The 24,572-nt window shown below is 47.5% G+C and overlaps 13 protein-coding genes across 15 annotated transcripts; 5 read left to right on the plus strand and 8 right to left on the minus strand.

Annotated features, from left to right (window-relative positions):
- Window positions 1-55: 55 nt before the first annotated feature.
- Window positions 56-1,984, minus strand: E1B28_000483 (uncharacterized protein; the record flags this gene model as incomplete). Its single annotated transcript, XM_043146316.1, has 8 exons — window positions 56-267; window positions 330-456; window positions 507-584; window positions 647-786; window positions 849-1,032; window positions 1,105-1,458; window positions 1,521-1,674; window positions 1,734-1,984. The coding sequence occupies 8 exons, from the start codon at window positions 1,982-1,984 to the stop codon at window positions 56-58; spliced, it is 1,500 nt and encodes a 499-aa protein (XP_043015018.1).
- A 104-nt stretch (window positions 1,985-2,088) lies between these two features.
- E1B28_000484 (uncharacterized protein) lies at window positions 2,089-3,769 on the minus strand. 2 transcript variants are annotated; one of them, XM_043146317.1, is made up of 6 exons: window positions 3,553-3,769; window positions 3,491-3,498; window positions 3,404-3,438; window positions 2,895-3,353; window positions 2,466-2,834; window positions 2,089-2,397 (listed from the first exon to the last, which is right to left on the minus strand). In XM_043146317.1, exons 1-6 carry the CDS (start codon window positions 3,636-3,638, stop codon window positions 2,197-2,199), a joined length of 1,158 nt encoding a protein of 385 aa, XP_043015019.1. In that variant the 5' UTR covers window positions 3,639-3,769; the 3' UTR covers window positions 2,089-2,196. The 2 variants fall into 2 exon arrangements, with proteins under 2 accessions (XP_043015019.1, XP_043015020.1); XM_043146318.1 differs by having other exon boundaries at window positions 2,895-3,438.
- A 734-nt stretch (window positions 3,770-4,503) lies between these two features.
- On the minus strand, window positions 4,504-5,252 carry E1B28_000485 (uncharacterized protein). Its single transcript, XM_043146319.1, has 2 exons — window positions 4,944-5,252; window positions 4,504-4,893 (listed from the first exon to the last, which is right to left on the minus strand). Exons 1-2 carry the CDS (start codon window positions 5,091-5,093, stop codon window positions 4,702-4,704), a joined length of 342 nt encoding a protein of 113 aa, XP_043015021.1. The 5' UTR covers window positions 5,094-5,252; the 3' UTR covers window positions 4,504-4,701.
- Window positions 5,253-5,353: 101 nt separating this feature from the next.
- On the plus strand, window positions 5,354-6,543 carry SDH2 (succinate dehydrogenase complex, subunit B). Its single transcript, XM_043146320.1, has 7 exons — window positions 5,354-5,533; window positions 5,586-5,657; window positions 5,720-5,903; window positions 5,964-6,062; window positions 6,114-6,280; window positions 6,336-6,411; window positions 6,465-6,543. Exons 1-7 carry the CDS (start codon window positions 5,387-5,389, stop codon window positions 6,539-6,541), a joined length of 822 nt encoding a protein of 273 aa, XP_043015022.1. The 5' UTR covers window positions 5,354-5,386; the 3' UTR covers window positions 6,542-6,543.
- Window positions 6,544-6,647: 104 nt separating this feature from the next.
- E1B28_000487 (uncharacterized protein) lies at window positions 6,648-7,102 on the minus strand. The gene is made up of 4 exons (XM_043146321.1): window positions 7,056-7,102; window positions 6,911-6,994; window positions 6,778-6,855; window positions 6,648-6,726 (listed from the first exon to the last, which is right to left on the minus strand). Exons 2-4 carry the CDS (start codon window positions 6,956-6,958, stop codon window positions 6,700-6,702), a joined length of 153 nt encoding a protein of 50 aa, XP_043015023.1. The 5' UTR covers window positions 6,959-6,994; window positions 7,056-7,102; the 3' UTR covers window positions 6,648-6,699.
- A 208-nt stretch (window positions 7,103-7,310) lies between these two features.
- Window positions 7,311-9,712, plus strand: E1B28_000488 (uncharacterized protein). The gene is made up of 4 exons (XM_043146322.1): window positions 7,311-7,401; window positions 7,470-7,822; window positions 7,884-8,411; window positions 8,556-9,712. The coding sequence occupies exons 1-4, from the start codon at window positions 7,381-7,383 to the stop codon at window positions 9,598-9,600; spliced, it is 1,947 nt and encodes a 648-aa protein (XP_043015024.1). The 5' UTR covers window positions 7,311-7,380; the 3' UTR covers window positions 9,601-9,712.
- Window positions 9,713-9,907: 195 nt separating this feature from the next.
- On the minus strand, window positions 9,908-12,007 carry E1B28_000489 (uncharacterized protein). Its single transcript, XM_043146323.1, has 7 exons — window positions 11,767-12,007; window positions 11,651-11,703; window positions 11,484-11,587; window positions 11,241-11,424; window positions 10,912-11,021; window positions 10,500-10,735; window positions 9,908-10,436 (listed from the first exon to the last, which is right to left on the minus strand). The coding sequence occupies exons 1-7, from the start codon at window positions 11,970-11,972 to the stop codon at window positions 10,286-10,288; spliced, it is 1,044 nt and encodes a 347-aa protein (XP_043015025.1). The 5' UTR covers window positions 11,973-12,007; the 3' UTR covers window positions 9,908-10,285.
- Window positions 12,008-12,143: 136 nt separating this feature from the next.
- E1B28_000490 (uncharacterized protein) lies at window positions 12,144-12,939 on the plus strand. The gene is made up of 4 exons (XM_043146324.1): window positions 12,144-12,228; window positions 12,288-12,324; window positions 12,384-12,476; window positions 12,536-12,939. The coding sequence occupies exons 1-4, from the start codon at window positions 12,212-12,214 to the stop codon at window positions 12,632-12,634; spliced, it is 246 nt and encodes an 81-aa protein (XP_043015026.1). The 5' UTR covers window positions 12,144-12,211; the 3' UTR covers window positions 12,635-12,939.
- Window positions 12,940-13,193: 254 nt separating this feature from the next.
- On the plus strand, window positions 13,194-16,324 carry E1B28_000491 (uncharacterized protein; the record flags this gene model as incomplete). The annotated part of the gene is made up of 13 exons (XM_043146325.1): window positions 13,194-13,582; window positions 13,637-13,730; window positions 13,783-13,872; window positions 13,933-14,265; window positions 14,321-14,537; window positions 14,590-14,786; window positions 14,842-15,017; window positions 15,070-15,118; window positions 15,179-15,384; window positions 15,438-15,603; window positions 15,675-15,752; window positions 15,840-16,058; window positions 16,119-16,324. The coding sequence occupies exons 1-13, from the start codon at window positions 13,295-13,297 to the stop codon at window positions 16,322-16,324; spliced, it is 2,319 nt and encodes a 772-aa protein (XP_043015027.1). The 5' UTR covers window positions 13,194-13,294.
- Window positions 16,325-16,555: 231 nt separating this feature from the next.
- E1B28_000492 (uncharacterized protein) lies at window positions 16,556-18,045 on the minus strand (the record flags this gene model as incomplete). Its single annotated transcript, XM_043146326.1, has 7 exons — window positions 16,556-16,894; window positions 16,948-17,202; window positions 17,268-17,347; window positions 17,424-17,616; window positions 17,672-17,793; window positions 17,847-17,896; window positions 17,954-18,045. 7 exons carry the CDS (start codon window positions 18,043-18,045, stop codon window positions 16,556-16,558), a joined length of 1,131 nt encoding a protein of 376 aa, XP_043015028.1.
- A 171-nt stretch (window positions 18,046-18,216) lies between these two features.
- On the minus strand, window positions 18,217-19,989 carry E1B28_000493 (uncharacterized protein; the record flags this gene model as incomplete). The annotated part of the gene is made up of 7 exons (XM_043146327.1): window positions 18,217-18,431; window positions 18,486-19,053; window positions 19,112-19,175; window positions 19,231-19,610; window positions 19,669-19,775; window positions 19,831-19,882; window positions 19,936-19,989. The coding sequence occupies 7 exons, from the start codon at window positions 19,987-19,989 to the stop codon at window positions 18,217-18,219; spliced, it is 1,440 nt and encodes a 479-aa protein (XP_043015029.1).
- A 579-nt stretch (window positions 19,990-20,568) lies between these two features.
- Window positions 20,569-22,472, minus strand: E1B28_000494 (uncharacterized protein). Of its 2 annotated transcripts, none has more exons than XM_043146328.1 (7): window positions 22,269-22,472; window positions 22,171-22,214; window positions 21,893-22,115; window positions 21,760-21,831; window positions 21,646-21,699; window positions 20,919-21,590; window positions 20,569-20,856 (listed from the first exon to the last, which is right to left on the minus strand). In XM_043146328.1, exons 1-7 carry the CDS (start codon window positions 22,371-22,373, stop codon window positions 20,695-20,697), a joined length of 1,332 nt encoding a protein of 443 aa, XP_043015030.1. In that variant the 5' UTR covers window positions 22,374-22,472; the 3' UTR covers window positions 20,569-20,694. The 2 variants fall into 2 exon arrangements, with proteins under 2 accessions (XP_043015030.1, XP_043015031.1); XM_043146329.1 differs by having other exon boundaries at window positions 21,893-21,909; window positions 21,989-22,115; window positions 22,171-22,472.
- Window positions 22,473-22,830: 358 nt separating this feature from the next.
- On the plus strand, window positions 22,831-24,252 carry E1B28_000495 (uncharacterized protein). The gene is made up of 5 exons (XM_043146330.1): window positions 22,831-22,992; window positions 23,045-23,459; window positions 23,518-23,579; window positions 23,638-24,079; window positions 24,140-24,252. The coding sequence occupies exons 2-4, from the start codon at window positions 23,160-23,162 to the stop codon at window positions 23,879-23,881; spliced, it is 606 nt and encodes a 201-aa protein (XP_043015032.1). The 5' UTR covers window positions 22,831-22,992; window positions 23,045-23,159; the 3' UTR covers window positions 23,882-24,079; window positions 24,140-24,252.
- The last annotated feature ends 320 nt before the right edge of the window (window positions 24,253-24,572 follow it).

Raw genomic sequence — 24,572 nt, forward strand, 5'->3', positions numbered from 1 at the left:
GGACACTATAATGATATGTAGACTAACGCTAAGAGCCTGATGCAAGAAAAATGGATTAATCCGCTCCAATTGCCTCTTTGAGGCCCTTTACTTCATTCAACTCCTCTAAGCGTAAGCCCTTTCCTTTACTTTCCACTGCAGAGAGCGGGGAAACTTGCACGGGTTGGTAATTCATCCAAAAGTAATCAATTTTCTCGAACGGCCATGGATCGGGATTGCGGTCTTCCGGAGCGCAGACGAGTAACCATATCGCATCGTATCCTCCGGCTACGTGCGTGGTGGGCAGAGAAGTTCAGCAAAGAAAAAAACCACGTTAGACAGCGACATACCACCAGGAACGCCACCTCCGATTACACCTGCTTGCGAAATACACTCATCAAGGAGAGCTGTCTGTTCTCGTGGCTCGATTGGGACACCAGCCAGATTACCCATTTCCCTCATTTTTTGACGTATCGCCTGAAAAAATACGATGTGTGAAAACGTCCCAACGAAATAAACTCGCGTACCTCAGTAACTTGATGGACCCTATAGAATGTTTCGGCGACATCAGTCTCCTCCCTGGATAGGGAAGGATCAGCGGTCCACTACATAAGAGAAGAAAGCTATCAGAAAAGTTTGAAGGTTCCAGAGCGTCGATGCATTTTACTTGTAAAGGTTGTAGAGATGAAATGTATTTCAACGCTCTGCTGTAATTTTCCGGATCCCGCGAGTGTAAATCGGTCAACTGTAGGAGTGCCTTCGCGAGGGACTGGTTTTGTTGGTCAATTTCATTCCAAAGGGCTTCGGCTGTGGAGAGACAAAAATGAGGGTGTGAGTGAAGCTTCAAGTTCAAAAATCTCTTGAAGAACCTTTCACGCTGTTCTCCTTGCGCCATTGAAGGACTTTGCCCACCAACGACGGCGTGTCACTTCCCGCGTCGACATCTGCAAGCATTAACCGAGTCAACGGCGGAAGCGAAAACGGTTGGACACGATGATTCCAAGCTTTGTTTGACGGTGAAAGTATGTTAAGCAGTGATTGCGACGCATGGACCTGTAAAGAATAAAAAGGATCAGGAAAATGATGGCCTCGATATAAAAAGACCGCAACAGGAACTCTGTTCACCGTTTCTTCTGACATTAAATCTTTGAGCACCGCCGGATCGAAGCGCGTGTAAATGTGGCTACCAAAGACCGCCGCAGATACATCGAATCCACTACCGACTTTTCCTTGAGCGAGGCAATGCACGAATTGGGAAACGTTATGAGTGAGATGTCGATGCTCATTGTCGTGGTCATCAAAAGCGGAGGTTGGAATTACGCCGAAGTGAAGTAACAGAGAGGAGACCAGCGACGTTATCAAGGCTGCAGATGATCCCATACCCGTCTTGTGAACTTCTGAAAGCGGAACTCCTTGGGGGCAGAACGGCCGAATTTGGGACAGGGATTGCACGCTACGAGGAAGGCCCTTGGACTCGAGCTATGGGGCAAGGTGACGCATCAACGATGATATACTACGAACGATCCCGACATTTAATGTACCTGAGCTCGTTGTGAATAGAAATCATTATCTCCAACGATCACGATGTCAAGCCCTCGAGCTAGGATTTCAGAAACTGCATCTGTACCCCGAACTTGACAGGCCAATGATATCGTGCTTTGTAGTGCCAACTTCACGAATTTGTTTGTGCTTGAACTAGGAATACTCTCGTGTAAGCCCGTGAACGAAACCGCTGAGCCGTTGGTATACGTTACTTTTGTGATGAAGCCTCGACGACAACGGCTGGCTGAAGTTTGACAGAATACGACCAAACAGCATCCCTGAATTGCGGAGACCGAACTTGGATTACTGGTTCACCGAGACTAGAGAAACCTTGAACGACAGTGTAGAATCTTGGAGACGCGGAGACGACAATTCCCGAATATGCTGGATCGAGAACAAGATAGCCCCCCGCGACAAGAACCTTGCCCGGGGCAGAGACGACTGTGGGCTGACTCTGGATCATAGTAGGGAAGAATCGAAGTATGCTTGCTATACACGCTCATGGCCCTTATATCCTTTCTGCCTCGAGATGTCTGGTGATGAGATAAGCGCCATAAGGAAGCAAGCGGCCGTTGTGTAAGAAAAAAGGAATCCACGCGTATTAACGATGGCTAATTCTAATTTCCCAATTACATATCTGGATATACTGAGACCCTGAACCTGTAAACCATCCAATCACGCCCGTCCTCCATTTCCGAACCATGCTTTTTGTTGTCCGCATGTTGCATTCGTACATCCAGGACACCGAAGTCCAAGCTGCAAGCTCGTCGGTCCCACTTTTTTCTGGTTAAGATGCTCGGCGGCGATATCTGCAAGGGCTCGTATGAAGACCGGAGAATCATTTAAAGACTCTGATCGCTCAATTCGTATCCCAAGCTTTGGCAGGAGGGGGAAAAAACGTAAGCGTTCATGGGACCCCTCGAGGTAGAAGGACAGAAACGTACTTCTCGCGCCTCTTCTGCGTACTCTAAATCAAGCTCATACAACGTCTCGATATGGTCGCTAGTGAAGGCGATGGGTACGAGAATAACCTTCTTTCTCCCTAACCGAGCTAAACCTTTCAAAGCTTCTCCTGTTTGCATACCCATCCATGCGGAAGGACCGACTTGTGATTGCCAGACAAGCCGGTATGGATTTGAATGTCCTAAGCGATCCATGACTGTGGATACTGACGCCGAAACCTCAAGAACATAGGGATCCCCGCGGTTCACCACGGACATAGGTAAGGAATGGGCAGAAAATAAAAGAACAACTTCTGATCTTTCGGAAGGAGGATATTTAGCGAGAGAGGCTTCGATATTCTGAGCCACAGCCTATAAAGGGAGAAGGTAAAGGTTTCACTTTCTTTGTATGTTTGAAAGAAACCGGCGCACCTCAATGAATCCCGGATGCGTTCCCCAACGGTCAATCACGCTCCATTCAACATCACCAAACTCTCCCGCTCTGCCTCTCCTGTACAATTCATTCAGACTGCTGCCTGTAGTGCTGCAGCTATATTGAGGATACTGGGTAAAGGCAATCGCACGCTTAACGCCATCGGCCTTCATTTGACGCGCAGTCTCCTCGGTGAGAGGGCGTGCATAACGAAATGCCACGTAGGGTTTGTGTGGTGCTGTTTCTGGATGGAGTTCGTCGAGTAACTTGACCATGCCCTCCCCCTGAATTTGGGTGTATCGAAGAATCGGAGAACCTCCTCCAATCTCGGCATATTGCTTCTCTATTTTTGGTGTCCTTCTCTTAGCTATGATAGGCGCAAGGTATCTTTGAAATGGCAATGGAATCAAGTCTCCGTCGGAGAAGAGATTAAGGAGAAAATTGTGCGTTTCCTCGACCTGGAACTCGATTGAAATAAAAATGAACAGAGTCAAGAAAGGTAGCATACGGTTGATGGGCCGCCCATATTGAGCATAACAACCGCTTGTGATTGAACATGAGACGTAAATCGGATGGAAGTTCAATGTAAACAAACCTGTTGGACTGAAAATTCCATGAACGAACCGGCCCAACAATGATGGCAGGAATTCGCGTTACCTTTTTGAACCACTTTGTACGGTCGCGAGAGAGCGGAAGTATTTCGGGAAAGAGGATGTCAAGGAGGTGAATCTGGATAGAATCATGGTGCTGGAGGAGGTCGGAAAAGAAAGGTCAAACACAGGCTCACAGCACAGCGACCTGCCAATGCCATCCCGGATTGTTGAGTACTGTTGGTCCGTATTAGCAAATGGCGAAGTGTCTCGAAGTGCCCAATCACAGCTTTTGGCTTTATAATAGGGCTGCTCAATTCTTAAATTGACCGTCAATATTTTGACCGTTCGCGACCATCAACTGACCATCACCTAGAATTTCATACTCCGACAGAAGCCGATCGGCGGATGAGCGCACAAAAACTCGGGGCGTCCGATACTTGGTACAGTGGGACTCAAATCAACCAGTGAATTTATGTAGTCCATAGATGAATAAACTTGAGGTTCAAAGTAGATACTGGTGCAAGTACGTGGCACAATACTGAGAAGAGTAATTCTATTTTACCAATGGTTGTCAAATGGTTGTTGACTCGGATACACCGGTCTTGAACTTGACAACCTTCGTCGTTGGCCTCTCTCTGACTCGGACTCCATGTCCAACTCGTTGGATATCGTTGAGCTTTCCGTTGGACATGTCGAATGTATTCGGAAGTGGTTAGCGTGGGCATTGAGGACAATGGAAGGGCAATCCAGCGAGAGATGACCGCCAGGGTTGCACACCACGTGGCCGCCGATGTCGGAGTATGAAATCCTAGGTGATGGTCAGTTGATGGTCGCGAACGGTCAAAATATTGACGGTCAAATTAAGAATTGAGCAGCCCTAATCCGGTGCTGCACTGGTCAATTTATTTTATTCTAAAGAAGTGTTTACTTATAAAGAAATTAATACTTTCACTTCCGATACTGACGACGGGACACAAGGGTCGATCGATCTTTTTATAATATGGACGGGGTACTAGGTGAATCAATGGGAGTAGGACGCGACCCGTGGACCGCCCGCCATAGACCAAATGAGCATCTAAGAACGCCTTACATGCCATGTATTGACCTTGCTATTGCTCGAGGAATGGGGAGCAGTTTGCCAAACTATTCCAAGTCAAATCGCGGTCCTCCAGACATGACTCTCTGCCGATAGCCACTTTGAAGATTCGACTCACTACATGGTAGTGAAAGGTGATAAGTATGGGCGGTACGGTGAAATTTGCGGTGACCGCCTTGCCCACGCTCCAGGTAGTGAGGAGTTGAGGCCTTGAGGTCTTGGTGCAAGTATATTGACTACGCTTGCGAAATAGCGTCCTTTGTTTCCGTCGCGAGATGTTGTCGAACGACGGGTCATTTTCACCTGTAGCTGGGTTTAAATAAATAGCAGCAAGGCATATGCATAAGGTCCTGGCTTACAGTATGGATCTTGTCAGGACATGCCTTTCCATGTGGCAAAATATTACTCCTCAATTCGAAAAACATCTTGTCTGTCCACTTCCAGGTTAGACAAAAGCTAGGATTGGATTCCTGAGCAGTAATAGGGTGATCACGGATGATCTGAGACATGCGCTTCTTGTTCAAATCCGACGGCGGAGTGTTCAGATTATAGGTTTCACAGAGTTTCCAGTAGGACAGTCATCGAGTTCTAAGTTCTGGCTGAAGGCTTTGCGAGTAAGGAAAGTATGTAGAGGCGTAAGGAAGATTCAGCATGAGACAGCAGTCACGGTGTCCGGTGGCTGTGTGGTAGGCCGTCCGTAACTCCTTGATGCTCATTGGCTGACTGCACCGGTCTTCCGAATTCACGCGATTTCCCCTCCAAGTCACCGATTTACCTTCCTCCACTCCTTTCCACATCCTCCATGCAGGCCTCGGTATCTGCCCTACGCGCTGCCACTAAAAGGGTGTCCCGCCCTCATACTAGGGCATTCTCTTCCACGCTTCCAGCTTTCCAGGCAGAGCCTTTGCAGAAGCCGATTCTGAACAAAGAGTTCAAGATTTACCGTTGGGTAAGTTCTGTGGGACTCATCATGTTCTGGTACTGACTCCATTCTCGTCCAGAACCCAGATGAACCTTCCAAGAAGCCGACCTTGCAATCATACACAATCGACCTTAACCAGTGTGGACCTATGGTGTGTTCTGGGTCCTTTACAGGTCATATAGCAGGCATGTTAAACTTGACCCTTTCTTTTAGATTCTCGATGCTCTTATCAAGATTAAGAATGACATTGATCCAACCTTGACCTTCCGACGATCATGCAGAGAGGGGATCTGCGGTTCTTGCGCAATGAACATCAACGGGCAAAACACTCTTGCATGCCTTTGCCGAATTGACAGAAATAGCTCCAAAGATACCAAGGTTTATCCTCTTCCTCACAGTCAGTACAACTTTCAACTGGTTCCTGATATCGTGACTGACTGAAGCTCTTGGCATTTAGTGTATATTGTGAAGGATTTGGTACCTGACTTGACACAGTTCTATCAGCAATACAAGTCGATTGAACCCTATCTGCAAAATGACAATCCTCCTGAGAAGGGTGGGTTCTTCTGCTGTTCCTTCCAGTCACACGACTGACCTCGTTCTTCAGGCGAATTCATTCAGTCTCAAGAGGATCGTCGTAAACTTGATGGGTTATATGAATGTATCCTGTGTGCCTGTTGTTCCACTTCTTGCCCATCGTATTGGTGGAACCAGGACGAATACCTTGGTCCCGCTACATTGATGCAAGCTTACCGGTGGATTATTGATTCCAGGGTGCGATGCATCTTACTTTCTCTCTATCTCCGCTCACTGTTTTTCTCTATTTTAGGACGCGAAAGGTGCTCAACGCAAGGAGAAGCTACAGAATGAGATGAGCATGTACAGATGTCACACTATTTTCAACTGTGAGGATTCCGTAGGTTATCGGTATTGAACTTGCACTGACCATTTCATGCAGGTGCGCGAACTTGCCCTAAGGGACTCAACCCGGCGCGTGCCATCGCCGAGATCAAGCTCCAGTTAGCAGCGGATTAGGGCCTTTTGAAAAGTTCGTATAACTCTTATCATGTAGCATTTCTTTATTCGTACTTCTCTGGTGGTGTGTACACGTACAGCAACATTGGATGTAATGTAAAGTCGTCAAACCAAACCGCCAATTGTGGTTGGACTTGGCGCACAACGGTCGAACTGCATTAACCTATTTCATGCTCAGCAAGGAGCTGCAACCAAATGAGACTTCGTGCTCCGCTTGATGGCTATTGAGGACGTACCATGTTCGGTATGCCATTTGATATGGGATAGTTGTGATTGCAATTGGGACAGACCATCACACCCTCTTCTACGTGGATCTGGGGAACTAGAAAGTCAGAACCGACGTGAGATAAACCAGGTTTGAACCGTTACTTCAAGCAAAACATGATGTAAATTTTTGAGAAACTCATCGTCCAACATCTCGGGCTGTTCGATAGGCAAAGAAGTGTCACCAAGCTATATAGAAACCCTCATGAATCAGTAAAACAACACTCTTTTGAGTGAGGATCGGACGTACGTGCCTCCTTCGCAGAATCGATGAGAGCTTTCCACTCGAGTTTTGTGAGGAAATGTTTGAGAAAATCTGGGTTGAGTTCTGCTTCGCGAATTTCTACTTGTACATCCTTGAACTTGAGGGGGAAGTTGTTGGAATTACAGCCCTTTGCATGGCAAGCGAGGAGATTGTGAGTGATGAGGCGAACCATGGTGAAAAAAAATAAATGGTGTCGGACAGCCGAGGCGTAATAGCGTCATGACTCAGCGAAGATTTTTGTCAGAACAACATGGACTGAAATTGTACGTTCGTTTCTATCTTCCATCGTCCTTTTGATTTATTCACAAGCATGACTTTTTCTGGTGCTCTAGTTCGTCTCTTGCTACCACGTTTAGTCTTCGTAGCACTCACGTCTTGGCTTTTAACTTCGATGAATAGACTCTCACAGATCTGAATGACTTCATCACACCCTCTCAAATATGCATCAAACCAGTCGAACAAGTTCGTTCGCAGGATGAAGAAGGAACGGACCAAGGTACCGCTTCGGTATGTTCTAGCATTTCCTTTTTGTTTCTCCATTCGCTCGAGAACAAACGAGTTACCCGCCCTGGACAGACGGAGATCCGCATCGATTCGAGCGGGGCCTATTACGAAGTCACAACGAGACCCTACGGTGATTCTGCAGCAGAGAACAAGGTCATCAATGGCACATCTTCGACGAGATACGGGGACTCGGGTGGAAAACAGTTGGAGCAAGCACAAGTCAACTTGAATGATTGTTTAGCGTGTAGGTCAGAGTCGTTGATAAATTTTCTACCGGTTTGACGCTAATAGGGGTTTGGACTTTCACAGTGGCTGTATCACCTCTGCAGAATCTGTTCTCATAACACTCCAATCCCACACGGAAGTGTTGAACTTTCTCGAAGAGAACACCTCTATTTCCCCGCCGTCGAAACGGAAGATTCCAGTCATATCAATATCTCCACAAACGCTCGCGTCTTTGGCTGCTTCGATATCATCCAATAGTGCTCAGTCGCGTGTGACACCAAGGCAAGTTCTCCGCCGACTGCGCGTGTTTTGCAAGGAAGTGTTAGGGTTCTGCTACGTATTTGATACAACATTCGCGAGGCATGTGGCGCTTAGGGAGCATTTACAAGAGTTTATTGAACGAAGAGAGAAACATAGAGAGAGGCTCAAAACCGTTGGCGATACGACGGATCCACCTCAATTACCGATGCTATCGAGCGCGTGTCCAGGCTGGATCTGCTATGCCGAAAAGACGCATTCAGAAATGTTGCCCTTTATCTCCAACACCAAGAGCCCACAACAGACCATGGGAACCTTAGTGAAGGAGTGGATGGGGAGGAAATGGGGTAAATTGTGCGCGTCTTGTCACTTCCCACTTGTTTCGATTGACTGATCTGCGGTTTTCCTTTTCTGACTCTTCTTCACTTTTCTTCACATTAATGTTCATTTCCACGCAATCTGTTCGAACGCTTGCGGTGTGCGGATCATACATGGTAGACCTGACGGGATTTACCACGTCACGGTGATGCCGTGCTACGACAAGAAGCTCGAGGCATCAAGGAGTGATTTCTACAACGATGTGTATTCAACACGCGAGGTAGACTGTGTTATCACAACGGGGGAACTAGAAAGGCTTGTTCAGGAAAAGAACTTCAATCTAGCGGCTGCAGTTCCCGGCGAATTGGAACTGCCACCTAGCACTGGCCCTGAATCGTCGATAGGCACGGGTCCGGGAGTGGCGGATTATACATTCCCAGAGCTTTTGCGACACTCGGGGAGTTCATCAGGCTCATACCTCGACACCGTCATGTCTCACGTCATAGAGCGCTCAGAAGTTCCATTAGAGCTTTCTGTGAAACAGATCCGAAACGCTGATTACGAGGAATACGTCCTCAGGAAACGCGAAGGAGAAGTGGTGTTCAAGGGAGCGAAATGCTACGGGTTTAGAAATCTCCAGAACGTAGTGAGGAAGGTCGGGAAGGAAAGTGGCGTCCGAACAGGTGCCGGTGCCGCAGGGAAACTCACCGGTAGAGGAACTGCCGCCAGAAGAGGCAGAAGAGGTGCGATGGATGGATCAAGCGCAAACGAGAATGTAGGCTATGACTACGTCGAGGTTATGGCATGTCCCGGAGGGTGTGTCAACGGTGGCGGACAGTTGAAACCTCCGGCAGCCGCGATGAAAGGAATGTTATTGGACGAAGAAGGGTTCACTCGTGACTGGGGCAGCAACGGTGCGTCAGTCGAAGCGGGCTCCGGAACGCGATGGGGAAACAGGGAATGGAACAAAAAGGTTGAGGAAGTCTATTGGCATGATCTATCAACGCCCTCAGGCTCTCCTGATGGAGATGGAGAAGTCAAAGAAGAGCTTGGGGAAATAAAGATTGCGGGTCAGAGTTGGACAAGCCATATGACAAGGATATCAGATCAGCTTTACATCGATATCACACAGGAACTTTGTCGTTCCGACGCGCTATATTCGCCATTCAGGACGCAGTATCGTGCGGTTGGGAGCGAGGTGATAGGGTTGGCTGTCAAGTGGTAGAATGGTTAGCCGTGCTTTATTGTAACACAATCGATAGACAATAGACAAAGAGTCGACAACTAAATCTAGAGAAATGATGATATGGACTGCCGCCTCCGGCACTACAGCGTGGGTTTTGTAAAATTACCCGACGGATCAGTAGTTTTTGCCGAAACATCATACATAACGTACGCGGCCTCCATTGCCTTAGCCATAGCCATACGCGGACGGTCTCTGGGCTACTCAACCGCTCCATTGTCCGTATGCTTCCGCTCGTGGGCAGTAGGTGTCCGAACCAATATATTGCCTATCTGGCCAGACTATGCTGGGACACACGGTGCTAGGGCGCCAGGGTACACGCGCGTTGATTCATGAACACCCGAACATTCCATTTCCGCGTTGTGTGTACGAACACGCTCCACTATGATCACTGATGTACAACTCGAATCGACTATTGTTGCCATAGGATCCGACCGAGAAAAAGACTCGCCTCTCCACTCTTTTAGACTTTCAATTGAAGCCCCCCAAAAGGAACTTGAACGAAAATAATCCTAGGTGATTAAATCCATCGTAGGCGGAGGTCATGTATTAGTATGAACCGGATATCGTAATAGAATTAGAACCAAAGGTGAGCACTGAGTACTGAGCGCTGACCCTTCTTGCCTTCCGCTACATTTTCACATCCTCTCCACCCTCTCCGAGGGTTCTACAGCGCAGGTGAGAAAGATTCGGCCGACGAAGGGATAGATTCCGGCTTGGGATGTCGTCTCGGCTTGTAGATTATCGCAATAATCAATCCAAAAATGATAAGTAACAGGAGGAAGATGCAACTCCGCCTTCCGGTACTTTTCTGATATCTGTTCAAGTGACGGTATGTCAACCAGTATTTGACAGGAGAGCTAGAACAAGATATAGTTTACCTTGTGGCTGTATTTAGCTCTTTAACGGCTTCGTCCATCTCAACGGCAGTCTGCTCAATGTTATACTCAATACTGTCCAGTAGAGTGCCTTGATCGATGACCAGCGCCGAAAGATCCTTGAATAATTCCGCCAGGGAAGCGATAGACTTTGCGATTTCCGTAAGTTCGCGGTCACGCCTCTGAAGATCTAAAGGATCGGCTTGAGAAAGTGATAGTGACTGAGATTGTGTGTGTGTCTAGAGAGCAATCAGTTCGTCGTGAGAAAGGAAAGGAACCGAAGCAGGCCATGTATTCGACAAGATTCGACGTAGAAGTCAAATGAATGAATGAAGCGACAGTTTCAGTTTACGGCAAAACAAAGAAACCAATAGCGTCTTCAGCAAAGTGGCGTTAAATACAGAACGAGACCCACCGCTGCTTCCACGTCGTCATCGACAGCACTCATTCCGGCCGACCCTCGTAGCGATATAGTGCCTGAGGCAATCAATAGATCCTGATTTTTTATCGCATGACCCTGAAGTTCTATGTCGAGAAGTAAGATGAACCCGCACGTCAGTGAAAGCTCAAGGAAAATAGGCAAAATAAGCGACATAGTCGGTCTCATGACTCTGAAATTAATGTGACGTGAAACGCGGCGTAGTAGGGCGCGTTGCGTCTAAAGCACATGAGCTGTAGGACGCGAGGAAAGGACGGAAAAATAACGGGCGACAAGGGGTTAACCAAAAAGAACGCGATACGTACTTTCCATATATATCCTCTGTTTCTTCCGAAAGGTTGCACTCATATCCTGAACCTTCGCGGCGAGAGCACGCTGGACGTTCTTAGCAGCCTGTCCCTCGGACTTTGATGCATCGGATTGTGGAGGAAATAGATGCAGGTTCGTGGGGTTGATTCGTTGAATTAGAGACTGACATGTTCGGAAATCCTATTTCGGGAAAAGAGAGTCAAAAGATTGGATATGATTCCTCGAAAAGTAGTGCAAGCCTTGGTTATATCCGTAGTCATTGCCTCGATTTCCTGTTCCTCGCGAGACCGGTCCGTAAAACCGGGTAGGACATGCTTAGCGTGCAGTTTCTCCAACTGAGCAACTAGGGTGCGAGTAGGCGTAGTAAGGCGCTGTTTGTGACATTCTTAACACGAGACATCCATACTCTTCGCTTGTGTATCTGCAAGAACGAAATGGACTTGTTCTGATATGTCTACCCTGCATAAGGGACAAAGAATTCGAACTGAAGTGATATCTGGGAAAAGAACACGAAGAACTGACCACTTGGGAGGCAGGTCTATATCGACTGAAGTATGATTCGTGGACATAAGACCTTGTTCCTCGTCATCTGCAGTGGCGTCGGGTTCATCATAAGAATTTCTTCGTCTTGAACGAGAGAACCGAGTAGACGAAGACCTGGAATCACGGTAAGAGAGAAAAAGGCCAGTCCTTGAGCGAGTGGTGACAGCACTGGCGGTGGTGTTCATGGCTTAATGACATAACACGATGCCGTCCAGAAGAGGAAGTTGTGACGGCTGTGATTTCGGCCTGTGACCTCCTGATGTCCGAATCGGCTGTGACAGCATTTCGTGACGTAGTTTCATGGAAGGAAATTTGAACTCCGCGCAGCGCGACATTACTATAAAAGCGACCATGTCCCGCCTCGACCGTTGTCCCCCCTTTTCGATTATTCCGACGCCTAAATTTCACCTCAAAGTCTCTATCCATGTGCAACCTTGAGACGTACGTCTTGCTCAGAAAATTTCTGCTCATTTCTCTCATCTTACTTTCGACTTATCTAGGGAGGGCACCAAGTACGGTTGCGGACATTATGTCAAGGTGACTTCCGATCTAACCTCGGCCAAGTCATCGTACGCCAAGTTTACTGTACTTTCTAGACGCGGGATGTAAGGAAACTCGACTGTGGACGTTCTACCTGCACATTGTCCGCTAGGCATCCCGTTAACTGCAAGTCCCCCGAGTGCAATCTCGTGTGTTGTTCCCACTTTCTCATATCTTATTAATTAATCATGCCCGAAATTTATTATAGTATTACGGTCCCGACCGTAAAGAAACTATCACATACACCACCGAAGAATACTGTCCTCCATGCCACTATTGGTTCAAGACCAAACGAGGTCTACGCTGATCTTGCCGACTACCTTTATTCTTGACCGCTCGCCGGTCGACTGCGGTCCGCAATGCTGTTCAATCTTCGAATTCGTGTTCGCCAATAACCTCATCAACCTTATTGTATCCGCCACCTACTTTGCCAGTAATCATCCTGCATGATTTAATCCATACAAATGAACGGCTCACTGTATTATCTGTTTCCTTGCTATCCTAGTTACTCTATCTATCTTGCAGTACTGCAACTGCTTAAATTTTACACCTGTGTATAGTTGTCGTGTAACCTAAATTACACACCGATTGAATACCATTAAACTGTACTTAGATTGTTCTTGCATAGTTCCCTTCAGAATCACCGACGTTCCGGCGGGTACATGCCTTTATACCCGGATAGGGGCGTGAGACCTAAGAACTTCAGGTACTGTATGGCATGATAAACCGTTGTAGTGTCTCGCAGGTGGACAAAGGAAATAGGAACTACTGTACATAGATAGCAGCAGAGGAAGGAACTCCTCTATCAGTGTGGTTTCCAGGGGCCAATGGAGTAACTTCATAAGGGTACAACCTGAGTCTCCCACGAATTCCCTTTCCCATCTTTGTCGACTGGCCATAAATCGTAGTGGTCACTGGACTCAAGCTTCTCTGTTGAGTTGCTCTTACATTCTTTTCATTCACCATCATGTATCCTCCTCAACCGAACCTGGGCAAAGCAACCAGTTCACAAACCTCTTTAATCGACCCGAACCAAAGAAGAGTCCAACTCAACCAAGGAACCTCTGCCGATTTCGCTGAACGTGGTGCTATTCCCGGTATGCCCACCCCGGACACCAGCCCACGACCAGGACTCAGTCGTAATTCGAGTTGGGACATGCTCAAAAGATTTGAGCATTCGTACGAAGAGTTTGATTCCAGAAATGCAAAGGAAAATCATCTAGCATTCGCAGACGGGGATCTACCTCAAAACAAGGTTAACCATTTTCTGCTTACGGTTTTGTAATGGCTATTGAGCTCGCTGTCATAGGTGTCTAAAGTCTACCACTACCTCCTGAATGTATCTATCGTGACGAGATGGTTCCTGTTCATCATACCAGTCATGGGCATCATATGGATTCCTGGTAAGCCCGCATGCTTTAGTATCGAAATGGCTTCCACTAATAACTGGTCTAGCTATCTTGCAATTTACAACTTATCCCAACGGTGAAATTTGGGCAGTGAAGCTATTGTGGTGGAGTATCTGGCTAAGCATTGTATGGGGAGGTGCGTTGCGACCCAAGTCTTGTAAGAGACCCGTTCGCTGAAATGCAAATCTGTTACCAGGCTGGTGGGCCGCTCTCGCTCTATCGCGTATACTACCTGGAATCATCAGGTCTACCATTGGTGTCGTCGCTTTCGGAACGCGGAAGTACATCGACTGGGCTGCAGTGCTTCACCGCTATGTCGCCTTGTTCGTCTGGACTCTTGCGTTGTGGATTTCCTGGCAACCATTGATCAATAGAAGACAACGATCAGACGCCTCTGATAGTAGTAAACATATCATTGACTTCATTTCCAAGCTTCTTTTCGGCATCTACCTCTGTGCAGCGGTTTTACTATTCGAAAAGTTTGCGATTCAGTGGATTGCGGGGAAATTTCACGAAAGGAGCTACGCTGGTGCGCCACACTCGGTCGCTGTTAGCATATTTCCCGAACTGACTCGCGTCTCCAGAGCGTATCGCAGATCAAAAATTTGCCGTCAGGTCTCTCGTTACACTTTATCGAAATTCGTCGGACATACCAGGTCGGACAGACACGCTGAAAGGAGCCGACTCGACTACTGCGCTCAAGACACGAAAATTCTTCAAAAAGGCACTGAAAGGTGTCAGAAATGCTGCGACAACGACAACGACAGCGTTGGGTAACGTGGCTTCAGAAATCGCTGGAAGGTAAAGACCTCGAACTGGTATCGACTTCAAATCCTGATCAACTTCAAACTAGCTCTGTTCTACAACCCAACTCGCCTCAGGCCATGGTCAAAACGGCGCTGGAGTCAGCAAATAAATCCCGTTTACTCGCTCGACGTCTTTTCTATTCGTTTGTCAGACCGGGATCGGATTACCTGTTCGTGGAGGACATCACCAAGTTTTTTGCCTCGCAGGAAGAAGCGGATCGTGTCTTTTCCTTGTTTGACCGAGGCGAGTTCTCAGTCGAGCTCATCAGCAGACCTGACTTTCTCACCTCATCACACAGACGGAAATGGCGACGCCTCCCGAGATGAGGTAGAAATGGCATGCATGGACTTCCATCGCGAACAACTTTCAATCGAGCATTCGATGCAGGATCTGGACAGTGCAGTGGGAAGATTGGACAACATTCTCATGAGTTTATATGTGATCGTTGCGGCGTTGATTATCGCTGTTTGCCTGGTATGTATTCAAATTCACAAGCCACTCTTTCTCTCTAACACTCTCTCGATAGGAAGCGCAATTCACGACGGTTATTACCGGTGCTGGGACCTTGATCCTCGGTATGGACATCATATTTTACCCAATTAAAGACAGATTAACCAACACTGTGTGATATTTAGGTCTGAGCTGGCTGATTGGTGGCAGTCTGACTGAAGTACTCACTAGTATCATCTTCTTGTTCATCAAACATCCGTTCGATGTGGGGGACAGGATTGAAGTCAGCAAGGCTACGTACTCGGTGAAGGAGATCAGATTGTTGACGACTATCTTGGTTGATGGAACTGGTACTACTGTGCAAGCACCCAACAAAGTGTTGAATGATCTGGTGAGTATCATATCTCCGTATTACACCCGCAACTTAGTCGTCTTCACATCTAGTTCATCTACAACATGCGCCGCAGCCCTCAACTGTCAGAAACATTCACGTTCGAGGTCGCGTTTGACACGACGTTTGAACAGCTTGAGCAATTACGGGCCAAGATGTTCTATTTTGTTCAGTCACAGAGGCGTGATTATCTACCAGCATTTGATGTAAATGTTGTCGGTATGTTTTTTTCTGATTTTCCGCTCGAGTTGGGGGCCATCTCTGATTCATAATTCTCCGTTCGATTGTAGATTTCCCAGAACAAGAGAAGATGGTACTGAGCGCTGATATCAAATATAAAAGTAATTCACAACAAGCGGCTTTGAAAGGTATTTGGCTTATCTACAGAGGCACATACGTGTTTAATCAATGTTTTAACTTCCCTTTCTCGTCCCTCTCTCCTTTCTTACGCATAGCAAAACGCAGGAACCGATGGATATGTCAACTAAAAACGACATTGGCGGAATTAGGTATCTACGGACCATCTGGAAATCCTGGAGCAACTCCGGCACCGAAACGCTACACTGAAGTCCCATGGGAGGAAGCCAAGGCAGGAGACACTAAACATCAGCCTATCACCTCTGGATCAACCCCGGCTGCTGGTTGGAGATTGTCAGACTCAAATGCTGGCATGCGTAAGTCATACCTCCATCGCTCTTCTAAATGCCCCTGAGCTCTGTGCTTATCCCTTCTAGATAACGACGTAGACAATATATTCGACAGCCCTTCTGAACTTGCTATGCCTGAGCCTCGTCGAGGCCTGTCGAGTGGCCGGGTTACCCCGAATCAAACACCAGTGATACCTTCTATGCCTGGCGTAGCAACGGTGCCCGCTTATCCCGCTCCTACTTTCTCTAGTCGTGCAGGAACGGATTCTTATGAATTGACTCAACGACGTTGAGGGAATTCGATACCCGTGCAGACTCGAACCCTTTCTTAGTTGCTGGTGAGATAATGGTTTTTGTTTTTCTTTAACTCACGCTGGCTGTGACCATCCTTGCCCCATTTACTGGACATTTATATTTATTGTTATCTTCCCCATACTTTTACATAGAATATATCATGTATGAACGAGCAAATATAATTACACGCGAGATATATAATATTTCCCCCACATATCGCAACGTGGAACCTAGACATTCCACCCGTTTGATTGCTGAGTGGGACTTCCCCAACCAGCAGAATTCCCCCAAGTCGATGCTCCTCCTGACCCTGGACTAGAACTTGCTCCCCAGGTGCTGGTGCCACCCCCGCCACGACTTGGACTAGTAGCACCACCCCAAGCACCAGTACTGCCTCCATCCCCCCAGCTACCACTACTTCCACCCCACCCGGTCGATGCTGCAGCCGCAGCCGGGGCTGGGGCAGCGTCAGTCGTGGGTTGGTCAGCATTGGGGAGCATATCAGCCTCGGGATGAGATTTAAGACCTAAAATGAGGTTGGCGAGCTTCTTCTGTAGTTCTGCGAGACCCTGAAAGAAAATTAACACAATGAATGAAAAAGGGGTGAAAGAAGTCTATTCACCTTCATCACGACTTCTTGAGGTCCCAAACTCCCGTCAGTCTCGACGTCAAAATAGAATTTGTTGGGTTTTGCGTTAAAATCAAACGATTCATCGTCCCGAGGTGGTTCCTCCTCCTTCCCATTTTCGCTGACAGGCCATTCACCGCGTTCGTCGACCTCAAACCAATGAGATGTATGTCGGAGTTTATTGTGAGGGTCATATTCGAAGGCAACAGCAGAACATGGAGACCACTTTGCGTGTTCCTTTGCTAAACCCTGGAGAAATAAACTTAAGAGTCAGATTAAACGGGAAAAGGGGTACGATCGCCGACGGATTTAACCTTTTTTGCGATACAGCGAACGTTCAATTCCTGGCCTTTCCGTATCTTACATATCAGGACCGGTTGAGAACCTAATCTATCTGTAATGCCGTCAGGAGCCTTGATCGCGCAAGCTTTGAGAGGAAGAAAGAAAAAAAAAAGAAATGTGATGCGCACTTTTGTTCACCGGTGTCCCGAAATCTTTCGACCGTTTAGCCAACTCTTCTCCCGTGTCATCGAAATCAATATTCATTGGCGGTTCGATCGTGAGGTGATTACTCGTGACATCCATAGTGACAGCATCCGCACAACTGACATTGAGGAGGAGGACTATTGAACAATAAGGGCAAGATGAGGTACAATTACAATCCTGTAAAACTCGCAATTAACTCGACTAGGTTTTGAGAGAAATGATAGTTACTTGCCCTAGAATATCGCATGGCTTCGTCGCAGGCCGTACTGACGAGAGGTATCATCCCAAGCCGGTGAGCAATGAATTCATCAGGTAATACGGTAGTGTTGGTCATAAATTCCACCATGTCTATCGCTATAAGTGACGTGAGCAGAATCCAGATACTCCACATTTGTTAGCAAACGCACCGACAGTGGGGAGGTCTGCCATCACCACCCTCCGTAAAGAATTTGCGAACCTATTTGGCTAGTTAGACAAGCCAGACTTTTCGTCACTTCATCAGGGCTTCGCGTACGCAAGGTCGACATTTTCCAAAACGAAATTAACCTTCTCATTTGTGAGCTCGCGAATCCGGACAACTGGTTCAAGTTCAGCCGTTCCGTTCATTTCAAAGCGATGATGGTGAGTGCGGGGGGCAACTTGCTCAATGTCGTATTAGTAAGCAAGAGGCGCTCGGAATCGAACGCACTGCTATTTACAATAAAAAGTAGAAGACAACACACTCATGACATTATCATACAAAGTCCAAGAGGAAGTAGATATATGAAGAGTGGAAAATTAGGTGGGCATCGCATTGATGCTTGGAACAGGGGGAGCACTAACAACTTGTTCATCTCTCCGGCGTCGATGACGTTGGATAGCGGAGCGAACGTAACGTGAAAATCGCCCACTTCGCCTAGAATGTGTATTGCCAACGGTAGGACCTTGAAGAGGAGGAGCTTCTTCGTCTTCTTCATCTTCTCCGGAGAGCATGTTCTCCAAGGCGAGAAAATCTGTTACATTGTGCTGTTAGTAGGCAGTTCGGCAAGAATGATATAGAAACGGACCATGTCGACAGATTGGACATGAGCTTGATAGTTCAAGCAGCCATGGATCGACACACTGCTGGTGGAAACGATGGTGGCCTTCACAGGGGAGTATCCGAAGGTCGTCACCTTCCTCAAAATCTACGATGCATATTGGACAGGTATCACGACCTATAGCATCGGGTACTACATCCTCGCGAGAAGTGCGAGAAATGTCCTGAGGTGAACGTCTGGCGAAAGAGGTGGAAGCCTGGTCACTGGCACTAACAACATCCTGACGAGGCGCTGTGTCTACTTCCTTGCGAACGGCGGTGATTGATGAATTGTCGTTGTTTTCTATCTGTGATTGACTCTCCTTAAATTCCGTCATTCGTGAGGTCATCTCCAAAGGGGGTGTTGATGAGTGTGCATGTTCAACGTCTTTGAGTGAAGGCTGATCAGCATGATCATTGCTACCAAACTTGACAACTGGGAAGGTGTCGAGAATGGCGCGTGTGAGCCCCCTGGCACGACTTTGCAACATGCCACCATTATCGCCCATACGCGCGCGAGGCCCATACCGTTCCGGGTGACGAATAGCACGAACCGCCTAAAAGTACAAAAGCATTGAGCTGCCTGTTATTGTTAGAGGCAAAAATGACCCGTACACCGGAAATGATGACGATACAGAATAGAGCTGACACGCAACCCGTAATGGCGTACAGGACGATCCTGCGGATACCCTCAGATGAGTTAAGGAATTGACGTAAACAAGACAATCACTCACATAGCCAAAGCTGTGGTGGAACGCTTTTCATTTTTACCACTTTGACCGTTGCCGTTATTGTTCGCCAGGGTGAAGTTCGACGTCTCCGTGGCATTGAACGCAACCAGAGAAGCAATGAGATAGCCGTTGGTCAAGACGTTGCCATCTTGAATGGAGTTATGTACCATATCGTACGAAGCATTTAGACGGGAAGCGTTGTAGTCATTGTACATCTTTGCAAAAGACTCGTTCATCGACCCAAGTTGTCCAAATTGGTATTCAATGAGACGTGAAGACGTCAAGCTTTGAGTGGAGAAGATATCGAATACCTGATCGAAAGTGGTTGGATCTGCGTATTCCGGGTTGATAACACAGGCGTAGGAGTATAGAGAGTACAGAAGCTTTCCATATTTCAAGTGATGAGAAGATCGAACTGATGGTAAAAAAAGATTGACATACAGCGCCAACTGCTCCCCTGTCTCGAGCTAAGGTGAAAATGTCATCTACTTGAGAGGCACTTGTCTCGTTGTGATCGCACGAAACCAAAGCGATCCAGGGTGTTTTGGCTGAATTAGACGGTGAGTAGAGAGGTACGGATAGCCCACTGTGACGTTGACGTACTTAAGTCCGTCGAATTGTTTACAAAAGCTTCTGAGAAGTGAACCAGAGCACCCTGTAGACTATGTAAGTATTCAGGTAATTTGAGGCGAGTGTGTCGTTTCGCACCTGGCTCAATCCTTTGCTACCGTTCCCGACCAACTCGTAAGAAATATTCTGCATGTAAGATCTATTGAAAAGACATTATTGAGCAACAGATCTGACCGTTGAAATGGCATGAAACTAGCCCGCTTGGAAACCAATGAAGATTGAGCGAAGAAACATCGGTTGCGTTTGGGGCTCCAGGGGCACCATCATTAGAATTGTTGGTAGGAGAAGCAGGAATATAGGCAAAATAGGAACGAAAGAGAGAGACAAAGAATAATGATGCTAGCAGGCCCTTCATGATTCTGTCGTCTCGATATCCCAAGGAACCCCCGCAGAGAAAGGGAAGGTGGGGATGACAGAGGGTGGAGAACGCAACTCGTGGAAAACGCCCAGCCAGACCAGCCTCGGATCGACTGTGCTCACGTAACTTGCACGTAACCTACCATCCGTCTTCCGTCTCACCCGAATTACTGCAAGCCAAGCTTCAAAGCGTCATGTACAAGTACAATGTTCATAACTACCAGCAATTGACCAATTGTAGTCGCAGGACGGCATGAGCTAACCAACCATTGTGGGTTAGGGGGTTCAGGAGTCTGTCTGCGTCACGCTATTGAATGTCGTTGCACTCTGAGTCAAGGATGAGAGCCTTCTGTATGCAGTTAGTGCGCAAGAAACGCAAGGTGATCGTCATTAATGTGTACAGTTGCGCAGCAGCTACTGGTACCGTCAAGATCTCTTGGTTTGATGAAGTCCCGCTGCCGGTTCTCTAGTAATTTAGGTTTAGATTAGCGTTCCAGTGGCAATAAAGTCGGGAGTTCCGACTCCATTTCGCCAGTCGTACGCAAGCGAGCCACGAAGGAAAGTCTTTTCCACTCGACCCTGCAGCTTCATGCCAACATATGGCGACACTTTGTTCTTGAAATTCAGACTATCTTCAGTTATCTGGAGTTGCCCGGTTAATTCCAAAGGAATCGAAATGAAATAAGATAAAGGGAAACACCCACCTCCGTTTCCACATCCGGATTCCAGAACACAATGTCCGCGTCGTAACCTTTCGCGAGCTTACCTTTGACATGATCCAGCCCAGCATGTTTCGCGGTATTCACACTGGTCCATCGTATGATATCGTCAAGAGTGACACCCCGCTTGCGTCCTTCAGTACAGAGAAGACTGAGTCCTATTCCAAGTGAACTTATGCCTCCCCAAGCCCCCATGATATCGCCTTTGTCAAGCAATTTCAACTCAGCAATACAAGGGCTGTGGTCTGAAACAACGCAGTCAATCGTTCCATCTTTCAGAGCAGCCCAGAGTGCATCTCGATTCCCTGGTTCCCGTATTGGAGGGCAACATTTGAATTCGGGACGTCCCGACGGAATGTCGTTTGAAGACAGGCATAGATAATGAAAACAGGTCTCCACTGTGAGTTTCGCACCGGAGGCTCTCGCAGCCTTGATGATTGGAAGTGCAGATGCAGCTGATAGATGGACAATATGGCACCGCAATGATGGGTAAGATTTTTGCAAATTAATAATTAAAGTTATCGCGTCGATTTCCAGTTGCTGGGGTCGAGATTGAAGAAAAGTAGAGTAAGAAGTGCAGTCGGAGTTCGGCTCTGACGTCGATCTCGGCTCTGCTTCTAATTCTGCATGGAATAACAGGGTTGTAGACGGAAGATCCTAAATATGCTGATCTCGGTCGTCGAGTTACATCGTGCAAAAAGGAGGTAAGTACCTGTAGCAATCTCATTGATGCGTGAAGATCGCTTTCAGATACACATGGAAACTCCTAGTAAAGAGAAAATTGTTGGTCCGGACAACATGCGATTAGGATGAGATTATACTATACCTCTACACCGCTCTCGATTAGAAAACACTTGAAGCCTTTGACACCTGCTTCTACAAGTGGTATGAGATGACCCTGAATATGTATTCACTCAGTCTGTATTTACTTGGTGAACTACAAACCCACTGTCCCTCACCTGATTGGCTGGTATAACTCCGCCCCAGAATGCCACGTCAGTAAAACATTGGCCCTTGGCGGCTTCGCGTTTGACTTGAAGGGCAGGAGCGCTTACGGTAGGAGGTATTGAATTCAAGGGCATGTCGACGACAGTGGTTATTCCTCCTGAAACTGCCGCCCGGGTACCAGACCAGAATCCTTCCCATTCCGTACGACCAGGCTCGTTGAGGTGGACGTGTGCACTGAAACAGGACTCAGTTTCTGAATGGGATACCATATAGGACAGAGAGAGATTACTCGACTAGACCAGGTAGTACCACACTATCTTTGGCATCGATCCACTGAGCATTTGTGGGAAATGAAGGATCACCGACAGAAAATTGGCCAGAACGAACTTGTTCAATCTTGCCAGAACTTCTATTGACGATTATCGCTGCAGGGTGAAGACCTTGAGAATTGGGAAGTAGAACTTTGGAACCGGTGAATATGAATGATGCCATTTTTCGATGGATGGTACTCAGGTCTGTACATGTTTGTTTGCGTTCGCGTACCCATCAATTTCCCCATCACTAGATCAATCCCCTCTCAGAGTCACAGGCAGTACACGATCCGGGGCAGTTGTTTGAGGTTGGCGGCCAACCTCAAACAACTGCCCCGGATCGTGTAGCCTGAACAGCCAGCTGTGTTCTGCACCCTGTTCAATATATTCCGTGTCGGTAGTTTAAGGTGTGGCGGTGCAGGATTGCACTAATTATCCGTAGTAGAAAGGCTTGGAGCAGGAGGAGTCGGCTATCTGTATCTAGAAGTTTAGTGACCTACGTACATATGGCATATAATGTTTCTGAACCTTCATGAAACAGGCTCCATTATGCGCCCACAAGCCTGCGTGACTGCGGCTGAATAGTATCCCGGAGCCGCCCACGCAAGCGCCGCGAGATCACGGCATGTCAAGTTGAAGCCTCTTACACTTTTCTCGCTACTTCGTTAAGCTTGTTCGTACTTCGCCATTTCATTTTTCGTGCTCGCCACCTTGAAAGCTTACATTTTCTGGTTCGACGGGAGGCTCGCAAGCGTATTGAAGCTGGAGCACTTCGCTCCAACATCAGGACATGCACCCAGGCCCGTCATTTCAAATCATCGTCGATAATCATGATTTTTGATTTTCTCTCAGGTGTTGAGATGCCTACATGCATCCCATCATTACCTCGCTAACCGACGGGTGATGGTAGCATTCTTCCTCTCTTCTCTATCGGGCAATCGAATCGGAAATCGGGTCAAAGATTCTGATGCATCGCCATATATATAGTTCTGGTACGCCCTATATAACTACCAGGCTTCCTCGTGGAACCCCCTGCCTCGTCAAAGCACCCTTTCGTTTCCCAAGCGTTATGTCTTTTCAAGAAAGTCAGAACAGAGAGCCGGACTTTCTCTCCAAACCTCCATCTCCTCGTCGTCAGCTTCCTTCCGTGCCGCGCGAACGCCCCGTCTCGTATCTAAGGCCCCTTCCTCCTGTCCCTCGAACTCTATCTTGCAAGAGATGTCACTCTAGAGTAACTTCCATTAGTTTTCTGCTTCCTCTGGAAGCGGTACGTCAATCCCATAACGTCTACACTTGTCGTTTGCTGACTCTCAGAGGTCATACAGATACCTCCCAATTCTCGTGCCTTCAGAGGATTTACTGGCAAGGCATCGCTCTTCACTGAAATGTCAGTGCTACTATTTGGATCTTCTCACCCGCGTTCTCACTCCATTTTTCATGAACAGACATCATGTTCGGCTGTCAGCACCCAGAGTCAGACTTATGGCAACTGGAGCTCATACAATGCAAGAGATAACTTGCTTGCACTGCTCTTCCTATCTTGGATGGAAGATCAGCCGTGCCCACGATCGATCTGAAAAATGGAAGGAGGGCCATTACCTACTCGAGCTCGAAAACCTTCTCGCCGAGATGTCATCTTCCCGCATACGCGACGACAGTTCCTCGTCTGATTCAGATGACAGTAGCTGACAGGGCGGCTCTTTTCTTCGTAATGATGAACGACTTGGCTTCGCTTTGTAACAGTAGCGTGTATTTCTAGGTTCGCCCGCGTCATTTCTCTCCTTGTCTTCGGTTTCTCGACGATGGCGCTGGATTGTTTTTTCCACATTGAGGTACCGTTTATTTATATTTACGGCCTGGACTGCTGTAGGGCGTCGCTCCTTCGCAGTATGCGTTTCTCCTTATTTTGGGTGTGTACATGACGACTGACCACTTACTTTATTTAAGTTATTCTTATTACCTATCAAGGGAAAAGTGGTCCCATCATACTATTACTAGCTATCGCTTCAAATACGTTGTGTGATTCGACTGCAATGACATGACCGTGTTTTCGTGGCGTCTTAACTACTTGGCTTGCCCTCGGGGTGTGCCGAGGATAAATACGGTAACTTCCGTGTGGTTTGCTGCGAACTATTGATTAACAACTCTGCTTACCGGGAAGACGACTAGCGACATATCCAAATCACCATCTGTCATTCCCTTGTCCCACAGCCGTTGAGCCAGTCAGAAGACTGAGGACTAAAGAGTAGCGCAGGTTACTAATGGTATCGCTATAGTCTGCAAGTACCAATAAGCCTGAGTGTACCGCAGTCGACAAAGAGTGAACTGATAGACAGATAATTGGTTGACTACGCTGCAGCTATAGTAATAGCTCAGGAAA

Source organism: Marasmius oreades, chromosome 1, assembly GCF_018924745.1.
Source record: "Marasmius oreades isolate 03SP1 chromosome 1, whole genome shotgun sequence".
Taxonomy (NCBI): domain Eukaryota; kingdom Fungi; phylum Basidiomycota; class Agaricomycetes; order Agaricales; family Marasmiaceae; genus Marasmius; species Marasmius oreades.